The following is a 21,532-nucleotide window of genomic DNA, read 5'->3' on the forward strand; positions in this document are numbered from 1 at the left end:
TGATGGGTTCTGATATATTGCAGCCTGGCCAGGCTCTCCTTGCCAGTTATGTTTCTACATACCTTGCTGGTCCCTGTCCAGGAATCTGTACCCATGGATACACTGCACGACTGTTGGATATTCTGCCAGTGTATTACCTCGTAGTATCCTTCCTGTGTCTTGTCCAGTTCCCATAGAGAACCCTTCAACTACCTGCTCAAGTTCATTAGTGTTACCACCTACACAGCACTGTACTTCACTGCACCGTGTGCTACTTTTCGCTGTACCAACTTCTGATCATCGTGTTTAGTCTTGTTATTACTTCAGTGGTCTCCTGTTGTTTGCATAAGAAGGTACTGCTTAGAATGTAAGACCTGGTGGCATCTCAAGTACCGGTGAACACATACAGTTCTATGGGAACAGAAGCAGCTCTTATAGGCTAGAAGAGCTTTAATGTGTGGCTCTAGCAGTCTTATGCAAACAGGCAGGACATTCATAATGACTGACATGGGAATGGTTAAAATGTTGATATTTAATATGTCATCATCTTGAAAATAATGTTGACATAAAATGTTGGCATAGTAAACATGTCAACATTGGCTTCTGAGTTAACATTATGGTAAATTTACAGTGCCTGAAAAAATCATTACAGATTATACCATACCTTGATCATGGGTGTAAATTGTGCACATGGATGTAAACTGTGCCCATTGTCATATAGAAAACCATAAAGGAACGGGTACTATGTTTACCGACACTTATCGACATCACCACTTCTTTCTGCGCACTAAACCATACTCAAGAGACCTATACATTTAAGCAGATTCATGTTCATTGCAAGCTACTTTAGATAAACTAATCTAGGTTCTTTAATATTTCTAAATTAACATTCAGTAGTATTTGATACAAAATTTGAAGAACCAGGAGAGATGTCACAACGGCTGGAACTTCCACTGTTGCCACCTGCCCACTTGTGGGAATCCTGCAGCCAGAGTAGCCACCTGACTACTCTTATTGTCTGGAGCCACGTGGCAGTAGAGTGGAGCTCCCACGGAATACACCACAGTAGACAGTCTAAATATCATGGTACGAAACATTCCTTGATTTCTGTATTGTTGGTCTGTGTACCCCATACGCATTTCTGAAGACTGCTCACTCACTACCCAGGCAACAGGCGGCCCCACGCCTCTTTTTCTGGCACACACTGTTGGGAATTTCTGTATAATTCGTTCCACATAGCGCTCACTGAGATAATTGCCACCAAGCGCCCAGGCTGCATTTACGTAGCGTGCTTCATCAGGGCGGAGTGTAGAGAACTGCAGCTCGCTGCGGAAACATCAGAGGGGAAAAGAAATGAAAATGAAAAACACAAGGCACAGTTCTCCTATTGGCGCACACTGGAGCAGCAAGGAATACAGGAGAAAAAGGTCACCCAACCTTTGGCATAGATTCTAAAATTACAAAGAGGTATCTCCTGTTGCACACTGAGCTCACAACCTAGTCTTACAAAAAATATGTGTAAGTTGGGTACGTCCCTGTCTCTATTTGCCCTGAAATCTTATTCACAGTATTTGAGAACCTTGGTGAAGGTGAACCTGATCTGGGAAAAAGATACCTTTATGTGGGGTCTTCACATTCATCTTATGTGAGTTTTGGTACGATAAAAGAAACCTTTATAAGAAGAATACACTCCATTGTGGTATACACCACCTTTCTAAATAAAAAGCACACCCCCATTGGGTCTTAATCTATATAAGAACATATTACACCATATTTGGTATCTTTCTTTTTTTCATATACTCCAAATACAGAGGAATAAAGAGAAGAAGGAACCAACTGGAAAAATAGTCAAGAGGATTGGAATAACACCTATGGACTCATATTTGTTGTAAGACTAGGTTTTGAGCGCAGTGTGCGACAGGAGATACCTTTTTATAATGTACACCTAAGTTTTGCACACTGCACCACACACACATTGGCCCCTACACATATTGGTGTACAGGGGCTGCACCTTGTGGTGGCTGCATGACCTACACTGCATCTCTATATGTAATGTTGGTCAAGTCAAGTCGGTGGCGTGCTCTTTGCAATTGCACTTTGCTTTAAGTTTTGTGATGCATGCATATTTGTTTGTTCTTCAAAGGCTCTTAAATGATTATATGGACCTGAACCAAACTTGGTACACATACCCATCATATTTCCAAATTAAAATACAGTTTTTAAACTAAAACAATTCACACATATATCTGGTATGTATAAAATTGTTTGTCGGTCCGGTTATGCATTGAGGCACCTCTGTACCATTTGGAATGAAACCAACTCAAGGTGGTCTAGTTGGATCCTAGCTTATTTTAAGGGGGATTAGGGTCCTGATGGAAGAATTTGCTGGAGAGAAACCAGGGTGTCTTTTCTGGGCCTTCCACTGGATGGATTTGGATGAAAACTTTACAGTGTGGTAATGTTGGATACCAGAAGACATACTAGGGGGTTGGGATCTAAATCGGGCTTCTCGTTGGTGTATACTTGACAGAGCCTGGTTGTGTGTTCATGTACAGAGTAGCTTGCCCCTCCTCCTCCTCCTATATATATTCCAGTTATTGCTGTTCTCATAGAATGCTGTGGGATTGCTATTCCAATCATGAAGCGATACGCCACAGCAGATACTACCTCCTTAAATAGCAATGATAATATAAATGTTCTGATCAGGGCTGGTGCTAGCCACCGGAGCGATCCAGGCGGGGGGGGGGGCGCCCCGGCGCCCACTGTCGCTCTGTTAGCGGGGGGGAGGTGAGGGGGGGTGGATGATGCGGCCGCTGCGGGAGGGGGGGTGGAGGATGCGGGGGGTTCTCTGCTCCGGACTACCGCCCTCCAGTGGCCGGCGCCCTAGGCAAATGCCTAGTGCTGCCTAGTGGTGGCGCCGGCCCTGGTTCTGATTAATAAATAGGCTCCTTAGACATTACAGTTTATAATTAGTAATTTTATTGATGAATGTACTGTAGTATACTGTCATAATCCATCACAGGATCAGATCCCAAAATGATATGTCCCCATTTTATGTATTAAAAATGTATACCTTATTATCATTCTTTCAACTTAAATGTGACCTAGGACTGGCACAACATGTCTGACAGGCCGTTTCCTGTGCTTGACCTGCATGTATCCAGGCCAGGGCAAATCCTATCTTTCAGGGTTCCAGGGTTCTAAATATTAGTAGGAATTTGCACAGATATTCAAGCCACCAGGCCCTGGACCACCATAAATCCAGTTAGAGGTGATAGGATGCAGATCTCATTATCAGACCTTTGTCCGGTCCTTTGCATTCCATTATGTAGTGAGCCTGTGACTTTTTGGGTTCTAGGCACTTAAAAGGAGAATGGGATTTCTTAAGACCCCTTTTCGTGTACAAGGATCAATTACTTAGGGAAATTCATTAGTGTCCAGCAGTGAGCTGGTTAAAATCCCAAAGGTGTGTGTGTGGGTGGGGGTGTGGGGGGGGGGGGGGGTCTGGAGGTATAACTACACTTCTCCCACCACAATCTGAGTCCATTTCTTGGGGACTTCAGCTATATGCTGGAAATGACCATATCTCCTATTCTGTGAAGGTCCCCCACAGCAGAACTACTTAAGATAGTTTGAGTAAGCAGTTTAGGTTTTCTGTATCTCTTTCCTTTTATTTTCTTGAGACCTTGTATTCCATTGTGTGTACTCTTACAATATATTTGATCATCTTTGGAACCTTTTTTTGTAAACAAAGCTCTGAAGTATTCTTGGAAATAATTCATATTTCTAGTTCTGATCCTGTGTTCTTATGATTCACGCCTATTGGCAGACGCTATAATGTTTTTATATATTGTATTGTGTGTTCAGGTGCGAACAAAACGTACTTGGTGCAGAGCGGAAGCGCTAAACCAGGCTTTGCTGGTGGCAGCATACCTCATATAGGTAAACCATGTGGCCAAAGTGAACCTCAAGTTACAGCCGGTGCTGTGATATATATACTAACTGCATTCATCTTTCTATAGAACCAATTAGGAACTTTCAGTATATAGGAATATATCCACAACATATCTCACTACCCTCAGGGTGATTAAATATGAATGCTATATCTACATTGTGCACAATTGGCATATGCAGGCGTCATAGGCGAATCTAGGGGGTGGTCCGGGGGTGCACACCCATTTGTAGATGAGGGATGGGGCTTTCCAACGAGCCCAGCCCCGTGTCTCTAGCCCCCTGAGAGATACGGCCAGGCAAAGCTGGAATGTTTTCCCTATAGGATAACATGGAACCCGCTAATTCCAACCTCCACCGAGTTCAACGGCTGCCAGTTCCCCCTTCGGCATCACTGAAGCTCGAGGTTGATCTCAGTCAAACTCAAATCGCTGGGCCTTCAATCTGATACAAGGCTGGATCCATATGGGTTAATGGGTTCCAGGGATATTGAGGTTAAACCTTTTTTTTTTTTTTTTTTTTATTTCATGACTGTTTATGTTCTTTGAGGGCAGATTTCTCTGGAACCAAACAGCCTAGTTTCACGGGACCAAAATCATTCGAAGCCAACTCAAAAGTTCTTCAATATGATACTGGTCTCATGTAAATGGGTCAGTTGGTTCCGAAGATATAGCTGGTTGGTTAATGGGTGGTAGGGAGAGGGGAGTGGTTGTCTCTCCCCCTCACACCATAAATGTCCCTGCATGATCCTGGGACTATATTCCCGGGTAAATCCCTGCTTTTTCTGTTGTGAAAGGGGTATTATTTCAAACCGCCGTGACCTGCAGTGCTCTGAATACAGCCGGGCAGCCCCCTGCTCTCTGTCCAGCTGTCAATGACTGTCACCCCTGCAGCTTCCGCTCCAATTCTTCTCCCCGCTTTCACCTCAGCCCGCCCCCCCTTTAATCATGTGGTGCCGGCGCCCGGCGTGCTCCCCTGACATCACGCACAAGAACAGCGTGCACAATATTTCAAATGTCCACTTGGCTAGAGGGGACACCAGGAGGGGAGTGGGAGCGTGCTCTGCGCTGCGCTGCGCTCTGCTCCTCTCCCCATAGAAGCAGCTGCACCCCTCTCCATCTCTCCCTGCAGCAGCAGCAAAGGCTCATATAAAAATTTACAGTAAGTGGCACTTTTGGGGGCATTGCTTAAGGGACGCTACAAGTGGTGGTATGTGGGGGCATTATGCATAAGGTGTGGCTTAATGTGTAAGGGGCATTACAGTGTGCAGCATCATGTGTAAGGGACATTATGTGTGCAGCATCATGTGTAATGGGTACTATGGTGCGCGGCATCATGTGTAATGGGTACTATGGTGTGCGGCATCATATGTAATAGGTACCATGGTGTGCGGCATCATGTGTAATGGGTACTATGGTGCCATCAAGCAAGAACCCCCTAGCAATGAGCACGTAGGTAAGCAGCACTTATGTGGCAAATATGTAATGGGCATTACGGTTTGTTATATAGTATGTAATGGGCATCATGATGTGTGGCACAATGTGTAATGGGCATTATGGTGTGTGGCCTTATGGCGTGTGGCTTTATGCGTAATGGGTATTACGGAGTTTGCTAAAATGTGTAATGGGCATTACTGTGTATGGTCTAAAGTGTAATACCACACCCCTTTTTGTGATGCCACGCCTCCTTCCCGTGAGACCACGCCCCCTTTTTTCTACGCAGCGCAAAGGTCCCCCTACTGTTATGTCTAGATCTGGGACCACCATTACCATAATTCTAGATTCGCCTATGGCAGGCGTGAATGTGGACCAAACACAAGTACCCAAGAACTGCATGTAACACTTCATTGATTGCGACAAACAAGATTCTATTTTTATTTTAATAGTTTAATAACAAATTATTATGTGATTTAAATCTCAATTCATTTAAGCGTTTTTTGCGACGATGGGTCAAACAGAAATCACTAAATGGGCCAAATGGGGTTTGAGAATCAGAAAAATAGTTTTTGAGAGAGTTTTCCCATTTTTTTTAAAGCATCACTCATTTACATGTCAAAATCAACCTGGTTTTTCAGTGCAATTGATTTCCGCTTTAAAAAAAAAAAAAGGGAAATCTCTCACTTTCTGATTCTCACACCGTATTCTATTTGGCCCAATATGTCTCAATAGATAAAGTATGATCCTATTAATATGTATAAAGACTTTTAGAATAATGAAACATATTCTGTAATTTAAGGGCCTATAGGACAGCTGATCCCCTGTGACAATAGGGTAACGATTTTGCATTTGTATTGTAGAGATTTAAATAAAACATGAATGGGGTCACAGACTGTAACGGCATACAATTTTCTGGAATTTAGCATTTAGTATCTCTTGGCTGGAAGCTCCACTTTAACCATCTACCAGAGAGTTGGAATCCCGCCTTCCTAATTGCAGCTTGGCTTTTCGTATTATCTGGGGCACTATGAAGATAGATGGGTGCCCCTCTCTCGTGATTGTCAGTGGCAAGCTTGAGAAGCATCATACGAGCAATCCCTATATTCCTGTAGGCCGGTTCAGTGTAGCCCATGCGGATTTCTGTAGATTGTTCTGTCACTGACCAGGCAATAGGCTGCTCCACTCCTTTTTTGCGGATACATATATTTGGGAAATTCTGGATGCAGCGCTCTATGAAATGAACAGTAAGCTTGATGTCACGTGCCACTATCTGGCCATGGACAAGGGGAGCTTCATGAGTTCGGAGTGGGGTAAACTGCAGCTCATCTGAACTGTATAAGCAGAGAAGAACATTCAATGAAAGACTAACCATGGTCTTCAACCAAAATCTCTTACTCTATACTTTTACAGTTACCCCTTGTCTCAAACCAACAGCCAAGTTAGACCAGTTCAACATCACCAGAGGGACATTATTCTACTTGAGATACCACCAATGGTGGTAAGTAGGTGATTGGAAACAAATTGCCCACTCACTAATGGGCTTAGACTAACCAGGAAGTCTAGAAAGCAGCTGAACTTACAATACTACTCTGGTGCAAAACATTGATGGTCATCCATTTTATAGTATGTTACCATGGATGGCCACTAGTAGTATCGCCTTCAATGTCAACCATCAATGGTGACCACACTGATGGTTGACTGCCTATGTCAAGTTTTTACTTTCTTTGCTTTGCTGAGGTATCAAGTGCGTATCTATCCAACAGAGAGCCACCACTGAGGTGAGAGAGCGTTGCCAACCCAAGAGAGACCTGGAGACACCCAGACATGTCAGCTGCCACCATGAGAGGAACACAACCACCACAACCAGCACCACAGCAACCACCAGTAACAATAGGGATAATGGCTGTAGATGGGCAGGAGAATCTAGAGAACTGCAGTATCTTTAAGAGCAGGATGAGTGCAGACCGGGTGCCACAGCTGCTGTATTGTCTCCTCTCTACATGCCAAGGCTGCGTGATGGCCAAACCCACTGACAATGGTGCATCTGACTCATGTAAGGTCCCCTTCCTTCACTACATCTTTCTCTGCCCCCACCCACTGCTACCAGGACCAGACTGCAGAATAAAGAGCAGCATGTCTTCCCAGGGCCAGGCTTTCCCAGCAGGACTCCTGTGACTGTTACCTCTTTCTTTTTTCTGTGCAGAGTTATCCAACCAAGACCCTCCAGCTTTGGTGGAACAACTGGTCTAAGCATGCTGTGTTTCCGGCTACAAAGTAATAAGCAGTGTTTTGCTTTCTACCCACTAGTTGCCACCCACTGGCTCTACCTAGTGTCAACCACTGCCTGTCATCCATCTACCCAGTGTCAACCAATGCCTGTCACACCCATTGCCTTTACCTACTGTCAACCACTGCCTTTCACTCACTGCCTCTCCCCAGCTTCTCCCATTTCCTGCCATTTACTACTTCACCCCAGCATTAATCGCTGCCTCTCTCCAGTTACACCCACTGCCTTTCACATGTCAACCACTGCCTATCACTTTTTGCCTCTATCTAGCATCACCTACTGCTTATCAACCACTGCCTGTCACCCAATGAATCTAGCCTGCATCACACATTGTCTCCTACTGCCTGTCACTCACTGCCTCCCCCAGCTTCTCCCACTGTCTATTTCCAGCATCACCTACAGCCTGGTCACCCATCGCCTCTCCCTCTGACTGTCACCTTCTAACTATCACCCACTGCCTCCCTCCAGTGTCACCTACTGCCTTTAATCCACTGCCTCTACCCAACTTCCCACTCTTCCTGTCATCTACTGCCTATCCTCAGCATCACCCACTATATCTCACCAGCATCACCCACTGATTCCCCCTATAGTCTGCTTCTATCCAACTTACCCTTTAGTATGATCTAGTATAGCACCGAATGGTTTACTGTACCTTACTGGGCAGTTATTCAGTTCCTCTTCCTCTATCCCATCTCTCATGTAGAGCAGGTTACTTGTTGTGTGCATTTTACTTCCATATGTGGAACTGACCTCTTCAAGCACCTCCCCCAACTGTGGCTGGCATCCTATGATAGGTATATTAATAAATCATTAATAGGAATTAACTATTTACATACATTTTTAAGCAACTGGTTTACTAAGCATTTATACATACCTCCCAACATGACCCTCTCCAGGAGGGACACAATGCTCTGTTCCGGGACTTTACTCTTACTGTATGATTGCCATAACCTGTGTTGAAACACCTTTCTCATTAATGAACCGGTAATGGTAATCATACATTAAGGCTGAAGACCAGTAACAGAGAATTGTGCCCCTCTGGAATGAGTCATGTTGGGAGGTATGCATTATAGGGCTTATTCTGGTGTACTTGTAAAGGCAAATTCCTTCTTAGCTGGACAAAACCATGTTCACTGCAGGTGGGGCAGATGTAACATGTGCAGAGAGAGTTAGATTTGGGTGAGTTATTTAGTTTCTGTGCAGGAAAAATACTGACTGCTTTATTTTTACACTGCAATATAGATCTCACTTTGAATAAAAACCCCACCCAAATCTAATAATCTCTGCACAATTTACATCTGCCTAGGGTTACCACCTAGTCCCTTTAATTCCGGACACATGTTAATTACACAGGTTCTGTGGCAGTTTAAAATCAGGTGAAGTGGAGTCTTGAAGTCAGCCAGCCACAGAACCTGTGTAATTAATATGTGTCCGGAATTAAAGGGACTAGGTGGTAACCCTACATCTGCCCCACCTGCAGTGCACATGGTTTTGTCCATTTGAAAAGGAATTTGCCTTTACGAGTGAACTAGACTAAGGGCTGATATCACAACTGCATTGATAATAAGAGGATAGGATGGATTAAATGACCATAAAATGTTCAGAAACAAAAGCTACTGTACCTGAAGTCTATAAAAAGTTGATAAGATCCTGGTCATTCTATTAATTTAACCCTCTGCTGCTATTGGCTGAGGAAGTTCAGTACTCATATGCGATGGTATGGGATAAAAAATGCACTTAATTGTATTTCATTCATTGTATTCCATTTCACTTGTATGTGTTGTTTTACAGATATAAAAGGACTGTGCAGTTCCATGACATTACCGTTTCTGTGGATTAACTAAAAATCTTGTTTTGTGCTAGTGCTTTAATATAGTGTTTGTAACGGCTGATAATGTTCTTTTTCCCCCTTTAAATGTAAGTGTAATCCGGGCATTATTCTGTTGCTTTATAATCTGAAAGACTGTGCCATAACTGCATTGTTTTCTGATTTCCAATGTTGCCAGGCTTGTCTGTGTCCATGCTGCTGCAGCTGCTCTGCATTCCTCCTTGAGGAATCACCTGTGAGGCTCCCTGACTTCAACACTGGTCACATGGTCCAGGTATATTCAAGTAATCCCACTTCCTGGTTGTGACCTAATTGCTGCTGCATTCAGTAGCCAATCCTCAGCTACCTAGGGGGATATAAGGATTCACTTGAGAACTGCTCAGGGCCTTCAACAACTAGTCGGATCCCTATGTTCAACCACAAGTCAGCATCCTAAGGCTCCAGGTTCCTGTCCAGATTTCCTGTGCAATCTGCTGCCTCCTGCTGTCATTAAAGCTCCCTGGTACCCACAAACTCTTACTGCCAGGTTACCTTCCAAGCTGCTTGTCATCTCCTGCTCCCAAGGGAAGAGGATAGAGAACACCAGCATCCTTCAGCAGAGTTTGCTACTGGCTCTTAAAGGGCCATCACTGTCTTCGACTCCCTAGTCGACACAGCTGTCAACTCTCCTCACTCGTCATTATTCTGAGAGTTCCCCAGAGACTTACTCCAAGGCTCCTGATGATCTGCTACAGTTAACCTCATCTTGCTGCTGCTGTTGTTACTACCACCTTGCCTGGTTAATTCCACCTGCTATAGCTGCTGTTATATTGTCTCCAGCATCTAGCTTACAGTCAGCTTCCTGAGTGCAGCACAGGACTATCGACTCCCAGGTCGACTTTGCCATCATCAACTTCCAGGTTGATTCTGCAAGCATCACCAGCTCCCAGGCTGAAGAATACACTATCGGTTCGCTGACCAACAGTGCCCTCCATTGGCTCCCAGGTCAACATACCCTCCTGGCTCCTAGGCCAGACAGACTCACCATTGGTTCCCAGGCCAATGTACCCTCCTGGCTCCTAGGCCAGATGGACTCCCCAGTGGCTCCCAGGCCATCAACTGCCCATGTCAGCTCCCAGGCCATAAACTGCCGTTGGCTCCCAGGTCATCAACTCCCCGTGTCGGCCCCCAGGCCATCAACTCCTGTGTCCACTCCCAGGTCGTCAAAACCCCTCCGGCTCCCAGGCCATCAACAGTCCGTGTTGACTCCCAGGTCATCAACACTCCTCTAGCTCCTAGGCCATCGACTACTCATCAGCTCCCAAGCCACTGTCATCTTCAAGTTCCAAGTTCCTCAGTTCCAAGCTCACTGCCACTAGTCACCATCCATCTCCTGTGACTGGCCAGTTAGATGTGGGGAACTCAGGTCAGAGGGCCGCAAACTCGCCACTGAAAACAGCGGAGTCCAAACCTCCTTGCGGGGGTGCCTGGTGAAAACTGTCGGTGGTGTTAGACTCCATGCATCTGACCAGAGTCTCATCAACTCCCCCACCTTGCTGTGCCAGCAGTGCCAGTGATCCTCATATGAACTGTCCTTGCCTCTAACCCCCAGTGTTCCAGTTGCCAGCATCCACCACTGGCCCACTGCTGCCACAGCCGGTAACACCAGAGACCCGTGTCCTGACAGATTGGACATATCGCTTGATTCTGCAGTTGATTGGACATTTCGCTTGAAGACATACAGTATCAGAAGTTAAGTATGATCAATATTTAATAATGTTATATTGAATTGATTTACTGTTTCTTTAACTCAATGCACCCAAAGAACCTGACTCCACTAGGAACATCATTTTATTGTGATTGGGCATATATAATATGTAATGAACATTTCATTATTGTTGCAGCAAGACTGGAAACAAGAAAAATCTAAACTCATCTGTATTAATGGTTTGCAAAACAGCAAATGACCATTCTATTTTATCCAAGCCACACTACTTATCAATCCATGGAAAGTATGGACCCTCACCTCCAGGCACTTAAGTCTTAGCTATCCTTGGTAACCCTGGTGCAGAGCTAATAGTCTGTTAGTTAAGCTTCCGTTGTAAGAAATATTGTTTTATCAGAGGAGGGACAACATTTGGCCCAATATGTCTCAATAGATAAAGTATGATCCTATTATAGTGTATAAAGACTCTTAGAATAGTGCAGCATATTCTGTCATTTCTGTGCCTATAGGACAGCTTCTCACCTGATGCAGAAAAAAATAAATGACAGCAGGGTAATGATTTTGCATTTGAATTGTAGAGATTTGAATAAAAAATGAATTGGCGTCACGGACAGTAACATCATACAATTTACATGGCAAAATCAACCTACATGTTCGCCATCCTGCTTGCACCTAGCAGTGCGGGCGAGGGGCGTGGGGGCGGGGGTGGCAGCAGGGGGAATTCGCAACTGTGCACTTAGGTTTTAATAACTCCCAACAAACTGATCAAAATTCTTTGTTAACAAACAACTTTTTACGTAAATATTATTGTTTGGCACCAAGAGTGCTGAGGTCTTGTTTTGAAGTCCATTATTAAAATGAATTCCCTCTGTGACTTACTCACCTTGTATCTGTAGCTCCTGCTTCCAGTTTACAGCCTGGGGATGCTGCAACATCTGGTGCAGGCTCTGGGGGTCTTTACTGAAGAGAAAGTACATATTGGAGTAAGGATCCAAAGGGTCTGTCATTTCCTAGGGAGGGAGAGAGTTTGTAAATGACCACTAAAGCCCTATATTATCTAATATAGGTCAAAAAGCTGAGAATGCAGACATCTGTGACACTGCAAGCTCACTGTTGTGCATAAATCCAGCCATCTATGGGCGGTATTCAATGAGCCTGATTCGCCATGTTTTTATGGCGAATTTGTGCAGTTTGGCGAATTTCTGACTAAAACGGTGAATCACCCTATTCAATGTCCAGATGGCGAATACATTTCAAGGTTTTTTCGCCATGATTCACCGAGTAGCAATCGCTATCTTTTTATGGTGAAGTGGAAGGTGAACTTTTAAAATAAAGTGTTTTGTTTTTTACAATTGGTGTCAAAAAATCTGGAATTTTATTCTGAGGAGGGGCATGCTATTTTTATTCATGTGCTGTAAGCACATGAATATAAATTTAATTTTAAATAAAATATATATATATATTTTTTTACACTGACCAGTCAGCAGGGGGCCGGAGCCGAGCCGCTCATTATATATTCATATATTCACTTGACCCGATCATTACATATGCATGATCGGGTGTAGTGAATATACCCGGTCCCCTGCTGGCACCCCCGGGGGGCAGCCTGTGCTGCCTGGCTCCCCCCCACAAACGTTCTGGGGCAGGCAGGGAGACTTCCATCTCCCTGCCTGCCGCCGTCCTCAGGCTCCCTGCGGCGTCCGCCGCAGGAGCTCATATTCGCCGGTCAGGGGCAGCGAGCCCCTGACTCGTTGAATACCGGAGCCGGCGAGGCTCCGGAATGCAGCGAGCAGTGGCAAATGTGCAGCGAATCCTAAACAGGATTCGCTGCACGTCGCCAGTATTCACATTGAATACTGCCCTATGCATTGTACTGCTGGATACAAATACACCTATTTTTTACAAATTTCCTTTAATAAATTTCCCTCTGTGGATCTATCAACCAGAACCAGTTCAGGCTCAGTTAAAAAAGGTGATATGGTAAGTCTCCAGGGCCACAATAATGTACAATCAACCCTGGCATAAATTTAACATCCCAATTTAACACGTAATGAGTGCTACAAATATTTTTTTTGTAATTGTTTAAGAATACAAATCAAGAATCTGGATACGTCAGTTGGGAAGTGGACGGGACCCAAGGGAGATCCTGCGCCAATAGTGGTTAGCAATCACGTACTGCCACCTATGGCTGATTGTTTTGCCGTTGATGGCAGTGGTTTGAAGTTTTTCTGCCACACTATATTTACCTCCTGTGTCCAATAATAGAAATGAGCCTTGATGGTTTACACCACTGAAGTTTTCAATCAATGGTTTTCAATGCCAATGAGTACCAATGACACTATTGATTTAGATAGTGAACCATTTGATGGCCATCCTTACAGGATGTCACTGAATTAAGGAACCTTTTCCTTTGCTTTATTAACTCACCTCCAGTGGGGGGCGACATATGACAGAAGTGAACTCTGGCCACTGGTCCACCAGAACCTGTAGCCTGAAAGGGTTCTTGTGGATGACATGATGCAAAGCCCCACACACCTGCGTGATGGACAAGGTGAGAACATTTTTAGATTGCTATATATACATTTTGCTATAATATTAAATACAATAGGCATATTTAGAATGCAACCTGTTATAAATGCATGGTTCCAGCAGGTGAATCCACCGACTTTTATAGGGACATCTTGGTGGAGATGGCTTCATGCCATGGAATAAGGCCAAAATTTTAGTGTGTACCTATCCATATTCCTGGGTCTTTGTTCTAGTGAATACTCAACCCTACTTCCGGGTCTTCATTCTAGTGTATACCCAGTCATACTCCTAGGTTTTTGTTCTAGTGTGTACCCAGCCATACTCCTGGGTCTTGGTTCTAGTGTGTACCCAGCCATACTCCTGGGTCTTCGTTCTAGTGTGTAGCCAGCCATACTCCCAGTTATTCATTCAAGTGTGCACCCATTCAGACTCCAGAGTCTTCATTCTAGAGCGCTCTCAGTGGCTTTCTGTGATGGAGTGTGCACCCATTCAGACTCCAGAGTCTTCATTGTAGAGCGCGCTCAGTGGCTTTCTGTGATGGAGTGTGCACCCATTCAGACTCCAGAGTCTTCATTCTAGAGCGCTCTCAGTGGCTTTCTGTGATGGAGTGTGCACCCATTCAGACTCCAGAGTCTTCATTCTAGAGCGCTCTCAGTGGCTTTCTGTGATGGAAGAGATCATTGCGGGGTGCCCACCCTCTAAATTACTTAGCGAGATTGTCCTGCTCAGTGCAGGGGACTGGGGCACTTCTACTTAATTATAATTGTATAAAAATCGGTGAACTTTTAGCAAAGGTGTTCTCCTTCCATAATTATTCCAGTTATATAGAAATCTTAAGGCCCCCATACACTAGTCGGATTGATCACTTTTAACTTGATTCCGACAGACCGCGCCAAGAGATCAGGTGAAAAGTGGCCAAATTGTATGTGTTTGACTTCCGATCTGATCCGATGCACGATCCCGGATGGGAGCCGGAGGTCGGACCTGTTGCACATCCGACCTTAGACTCGGACCCCCTCCCAGCAGCAGGGAACAGGGGTCGCATTGGATACATCACACGTCAAAGGACAGTATGCTGTGTATCACATACTATGTAATCAGAATTACAATACTTCAATAGTTCAATTATAGGTATATGCAGCCTTACGTTACCTTCAGTGACTCAGGGAAGCTGCTGACCAGGAGTCTTCTCAGTGCGGCCAGCTTGGAGGAACAGGTCAGGTAGAGCATTCTGTAAACACAATACAGAATGTTACATTTAAAGATATACAAATCAGATCTACTATTGAGATCAAGGGTTAGGTTGACTGGTCGGAAGGTCAACATGGATTTATAGCATACTTACCTACCTTTCTGCAATGGCCGGGAGGTAATCATATGATTTATCAAATCTTCTAATTAGAAAACCTGATTGCTGCTGTGTGAATTTGAACAACAGCTGATTATCAATCGAGTGCCCATGCGCGACACCTGCTAGAAATCCAGCCATTTATTTTCCTTTGCAAGCCATTCACAAGGGGATTGACAGGAAGTAGGCGTCTGTGGGTGGTAACCGGCCATTTTAGTGCCAGATAAAAACTGCTAGGCATGCACAAGCATTGTATGGGAGAGTGTGAGACGTCAGCTCCAAGTCAGACATGGCTGTAGTCATACAACACACAGGAGACCACATACAGTACAGAACACCCATACATAGGAGACCACATACAGTACAGAACACCCATACATAGGAGACCACATACAGTACAGAACACCCATACATAGGAGACCACATACAGTACAGAACACCCATACATAGGAGACCACATACAGTACAGAACACCCATGTGCAGGAGACCACATGCAGTACAGAACACCCATAGATAGGAGACCACATATAGCACAGAACACCCATACACAGGAGACCACATACAGTACAGAACACTCATACACAGGACACCACATACAGTACAGAACACCCAGGCACAGGAGACCACATACAGTACAGAACACCCATACATAGGAGACCACATACAGTACAGAACACTCATACACAGGAGACCACATACAGTACAGAACACCCATACACAGGAGACCACATACAGTACAGAACACCCATTCACAGGAGACCACATACAGTACAGAATACCCATAGATAGGAGACCACATACAGTACAGAACACCCATACATAGGAGACCACATACAGTACAGAACACCCATACATAGGAGACCACATGCAGTACAGAACACTCATACACAGGAGACCACATACAGTACAGAACACCCATACACAGGAGACCACATACAGTACAGAACACCCACATACAGTACAGAACACCCATACGTAGGAGACCACATACAGGCCCTTATTCTGATTGAGTCGGACCGCTCCGTGTGTGATCGGATGGCTGATGTTTGGTATTTGTGCATGTGCAGAGGCATATTGTACGGAACCATCCGAGCAGGGGGTGGAGAGGGGCATGAAGGGCTGTTTGGGCTCATTACCATATGCGTACGCTCCACGTTTCATGGGTGTTTCCGTGAAAACGCTGGGCGTACGCATGGTAATGCGGCCATGAGGCACGTGTGGGGGCGGACAACTGACATAGCTGGATGCCAGCTGCCCGCCCATATCCCTGCTTTCATACGGAAAAATGTCAGAGTGCTCTGGAGCACTCGGTGCTGCCTGACCGCTCGGTCCATCATTCGATGGTCATCGACCATCGGAGAATGGGGAAGGTTCCCACAGATGGAGGAGGTGTTCACATGAAACATCCACTCGCGGTCGGTACGCTCTGCGTCTTACCGCATTCGGACGGTGTGAGCGATCCGTACGGTAGGAGAGGGCTAAGAACTCTCGGTTCCTGTCCGAAATACGCATCCCTCCGAATTAACTAGAATAAGGGCCACAGTACAGAACACCCATACACATGCGACCACATACAGTACAGAACACCCATGCACAGGAGACCACATACAGTACAGAAAACCCATGCACAGGAGACCACATACAATATAGAACACCCATGGAAAGGAGACCACACACAGCACACCACACCCATGCACAGGAGACCACATGCAGTACAGAACACCCATGTGCAGCAGACCACATGCAGTACAGAACACCCATGTGCAGCAGACCACATGCATTACAGAACACCCATGTGCAGCAGACCACATGCAGTACAGGACACCCATACACAGGAGACCACATACAGTACAGAACACCCATACACAGGAGACCACATACAGTACAGAACACCCATACACAGGAGATCAGATACAGTACAGAACACCCATGCACAGGAGACCACATGCAGTACAGAACACCTATGCACAGGAGACCACATACAGCACAGATAATGTATGCACAGGAGACCATATACAGGACAGGAGAAGATCTAACAATACAGTATGTACAAGACAAAACATAGAAACCCTCATATGATATTTCCATCAATTTCCTTACTACTGATGTAAGGCTAACTGGTCAGTAGGTGCTTGTGTCTTCCTTGCCTCCACTTTTGTGCAGTGGTACAACATTCACTTTTTTTTCCAGCCGTCTGTAATGACTCCTGTTGCTAGTGACTGGTTGAATCATTATGTTAACAGTGCTACCAGCACCTCTTTATGTATCCTTGGATGAATGACATGCAGGACACTATACAGGACAGAGCATACAGGGTGACATGCAGGACAGAGCACACAGGATGATATACACAGCTGAAATACATAGGCAAACTCTAATCATGGGTCATGACATGCATAGGATGCAATGTTCATGTTACCTTTGTATATGCAGCCTGGCACCTGGTGACTTTGGTGGTGATCTACATTGTATTCCACCAGTGTTAGTAAAATGCTGAATAGGCATCCTTTGTAAAACATTCAGGGACGTTTTTAGAATAATCTTCATTCGCAAACATGGGATTAACTAAGCGTTGTGTTGGCATCCAAGTCTGTAATCTAAGCAAAGCATTGGGAACCTTAAATTGCTGATGTGTGTTCTCTGGTTACAGTTTAGTGTTTATTGGAACAATACCAGAATGTGTTGCGTTACCTTACTTATGTGTTATGTAATAATCATCTATTCCTTTTGATATTAGTGCCCACATTTTCCAGTAGACTGTATCATGACACTATTAACACAATATTAATAAGAAAACTAAGGTAATGTTAGAGCTGACTCCGGAAGTGCTTAGCTATTCTCGGGCTTAAGGGCCAATTCAAGAAGCCCTGCAGATTCCCAAAATTCACGGTTTGCAATTTCCAGGAATCTACTCATACCATACTTGCCTACTTCCTGGCTGGCTTTTCCGGGAGAAGGCAGCCAGCTCAGTGAGGCAGGGGGCGGGGCCGCTGCTGCGAGTTAGAAAGGGGGTGTGATGGGGTGTGATGTGTGATGGGGCAGAGACAGACTGCCATGTGGGCGTGTCATTTTGCCCCGCCCCCGCTGTGTAATGCCGGTATTCCAGGCATTACATGGCGCTGGGCGGCGCTAAAATGACGTCGTGTCATCTGACCCACGGACCCCGTCGAGAGAGCGGGTTCCTGGTAGTCGGACAGCTCCCCTTTCCGGGAGGCCAGGAGGGGGACCCGATTTCCGGGACCCTCCCGGCCATTCCGGGAGGGTTGGCAACCCTGACTCATATGCAAGGCCATGAAGTAAAGTCGCTGGGTTTTGTGAATCCTCGCAAAAATACAACCCAAGATAAATGAGGGCCTCGATCAGAGATACTATGTGGCAAATAGAATTATTATAACAGAACAAGACATGCAAAATCTTTAAGCACATAAAGACAGCACGTTATTAAACAGTAACATCTTAAAACGGGTGTCCTCAAACTATTTGCTCTGAGATCCCATCAGACAATAAAATAATTACAGGACCCCAGCAAGTTACTGCAGAAGGTCATCACATCACATGTGTAGTCAGCAGACAGCACATACATGGCAGCATTGTGGAGTCACAAAATGATGGGAGGAGTCTAATATACCATAACCCATCACATCACATGTGTAGTCAGCAGACAGCATATACATGGCAGCATTGTGGAGTCACAAAGTGATGGGAGGAGTCTAATATACCATAACACATCACATGTGTAGTCAGCAGACAGAATATACATGGCAGCATTGTGGAGTCACAAAATGATGGGAGGAGTCTAAATTATACCCCTTTCACACAGAAAATGAAATACCCGGGTGAAGCAGTTCCACCCCGGAATTTCATTAAATACACGGGTCCTTTTTCTGTGTGAAAGGGCACACCCGTGTCGTAAATCCCGTGTCTCTGACCCCGGAATTGACCAGGGTCGAGGACACGGGATTTACAGTATGACCCGTTTCGACCCTTTCACACAGAAGAAATACCCGTGTTATTCAGCAAATTACCGGGTAGAAATTTTCAACCCGGTAATTTGTTCTTCTGTGTTAAGGGGGGTCAGGCTGCTCCCGGCAAATTGACACGGTATTTGAAATGCCATGTATTTGCCGGGATTTTCAGACTTTTCTGTCTGAAAGGGGTATAACAGACAATTAAACAGAATTTTTCAAACCAAGCATGTCACTTGACAGTTAGGGGGCTGATTGGCTGGTGTGTTAACACCTTACACTTTATCACTTCACTAGGCTTCATACAGATTCAGTATTGAATCCCGGCGGTCGGGATCCCGGCGTTCAGAATCCCGACGCCGGAATCCCGACAGCCGAAATGCCGACAAGGGGGGGACGTGGATCGCCCCCCCTTGCGGGCTCGCTGCGCTCGCCAAGCAGCGGGCCCGGTGCCTCGCTACGCTCGGCACACTAATTTATTCTCCCTCCAGGGGTGTCGGACACCCCAGGAGGGAGAATGTGTCGGCATTTCGGCGGTCGGGATTCCGGCGTCGGGATTCTGAACGCCGGGATCCCGACCGCCGGGATTTTAACTGCATCCCCTTCATACATCTCCATTTGTGTAATTATATGTGCTGAATAGTTCCCAAGGGGATATGCACTACATTGTTGCCCCTCTCTCCAAGCACCGGGAGAATTTGGTGACGCCAGATGATTGATAGATTTTCTCTATTTACCAACCCACTTTTACATGGTCACTCAATATTATTAAATCATTATCCATGCCATTAAGCCATATGTATCCAACATATTTTTCTCAAATATTTTTCCATCAATTTCTTTACTACTGATGTAAAGCTTTTAAGCTGGCCATACATCTACAGATCAATTGGGCTGGTTGGAAAAAAAAAACCTGGTAGTATCTGAATGGCAGTTTGGCAGTTTTCCAGCATTTCAAAGCAAATGGTCAACTGTCATTTGCTCTCATCCATTACCAGGATTTTGTTTCAACCAGCCCAATCTGACTGCTCACTGGTCGGCAGTTGGTTGCGTCTTCCTTGGCAAAACACAAAATATTAAACCAATTTAAGGCTTACAAATAACAAACATTTAATTAATTAAAGCACATGGGGGCAGATGTATTGAGCCTCAACAAGAGATAAATGCAAGGGTGATAAAGAGAGATAAACGTCCAGCCAATCAGCTCCTTACTGACTTTTTTCAAACACAGCCTGTAACATGGCAGTTACCATGTGATTGGCTGGACGTTTATCTCTTTGTCACCCTTGAATGTATCTCTTGTTAAGGCTTAATACATCTGCCCCTTTGTGAGCAATATATATTACTATTTCCTCAAGTGTGTAAGGGGCTTTATTCTGCCACCTGTGGGAAGGCTGGTGGACAACTGACCACTAACAATTTGCAAGATCTTCCAAGGCTTTTTATAAGAATCTTTTTTTTGACAATCATTCTGGCAATCATTTTCTAGGCAGAATATGGTGCAACGTAAACAGCTCTTAATATCCCAGAGATAATATTACAGTATGTTGTATTTCCCACTCAGTCTTACCTGCGGCAGATTAATCCTACCCCCGTTCTCCTTGCAGTAGCGTGCTGTTTTGCAGTTCCTGGCATTTTCCCATTGATATGAGCTCCAGTACAATGTGTTCCTTTGCTCCTTGGGCAAATGGCTTCAGCTGCCAAAACTCTGGTTGTGTTACACATTTTGGCTCCCGCAAAAAAGAGGCTGCCTCTAGGGTGTGAGGTCAGTTGAGGTGCTGATCTATTCAGTGGAATTCTGAATGGAAGGACGCTTGCCTGCTATGAATGTAAATGTTAACCTTTTTTCAGGATATTGGCACAGACGCGTGCGTCTACAGTACGTTAATTTTCTTTTCAAATCATCTAACGGGTGTTTTGTATTGTGTCTATTTATTTAAACGAAAACAGTAACCGTCCACTCCTGTGGACAATTAGCAATTGCGGGTATTTTTTATATATTCTATATGTACTGTTCGTGCTATAAATTGGGCATACGTACGTTTCGCAGTACACAGGCACGAGGCTGTGATGTGATGAAATTCTGCTGCTAATTCTATTCGCACGGCGTTCGCAAGGTGATTGAGAGGAAGTAGGCGTCTGGGGATGGTAACCGGCCTTTTATTGGGAGTTGTAAGAAAAAGGCAGGCGTGCCAAGGAAAACGCTGGGAATGTCCAGGAAAGCGCTAGGCATGCCTGAGCATTTAATGGTAGGGTGTGTGTGTGTGTCTTCAGCTTTAGCCTGTCTACTCTGAGCCTGCGATAACTTGTGCCCAGTATAAAAATGATTTGATGGTGGGATTTTGGTCATATTCCATCAGCAGTGAATACATTCGCACGGCCAGCACATTAATTCGCAAGGCGGAATTTCACTCAACGGCTTAACTAAACGCCCAATGTCCAACTCCATCCAGTCTTATGAGTCTTATCCAGTCTTTGGAGTGTGCTGTACTTCAGAGGCTGC

General features: G+C 45.0%; 1 protein-coding gene across 3 annotated transcripts; it reads right to left on the reverse strand.

Moving 5' to 3' along the window:
• Positions 1-824: 824 nt before the first annotated feature.
• LOC146007549 (glycine N-acyltransferase-like) lies at positions 825-20,832 on the reverse strand. Of its 3 annotated transcripts, none has more exons than XM_083145998.1 (6): positions 20,600-20,823; positions 14,868-14,946; positions 13,614-13,721; positions 12,070-12,196; positions 8,306-8,438; positions 825-1,305 (listed from the first exon to the last, which is right to left on the reverse strand). In XM_083145998.1, the coding sequence occupies exons 1-6, from the start codon at positions 20,752-20,754 to the stop codon at positions 912-914; spliced, it is 996 nt and encodes a 331-aa protein (XP_083002124.1). In that variant the 5' UTR covers positions 20,755-20,823; the 3' UTR covers positions 825-911. The 3 variants fall into 3 exon arrangements, with proteins under 3 accessions (XP_083002124.1, XP_083002125.1, XP_083002122.1); XM_083145999.1 differs by lacking the exons at positions 825-1,305; positions 20,600-20,823 and adding exons at positions 5,771-6,697; positions 17,484-17,626; XM_083145996.1 differs by lacking the exon at positions 825-1,305 and adding an exon at positions 5,772-6,697 and having other exon boundaries at positions 20,600-20,832.
• Positions 20,833-21,532: the final 700 nt, after the last annotated feature.

Source organism: Crinia signifera, chromosome 6 (genome assembly GCF_055691185.1).
Source record: "Crinia signifera chromosome 6, ASM5569118v1, whole genome shotgun sequence".
Lineage (NCBI taxonomy): Eukaryota > Metazoa > Chordata > Amphibia > Anura > Myobatrachidae > Crinia > Crinia signifera.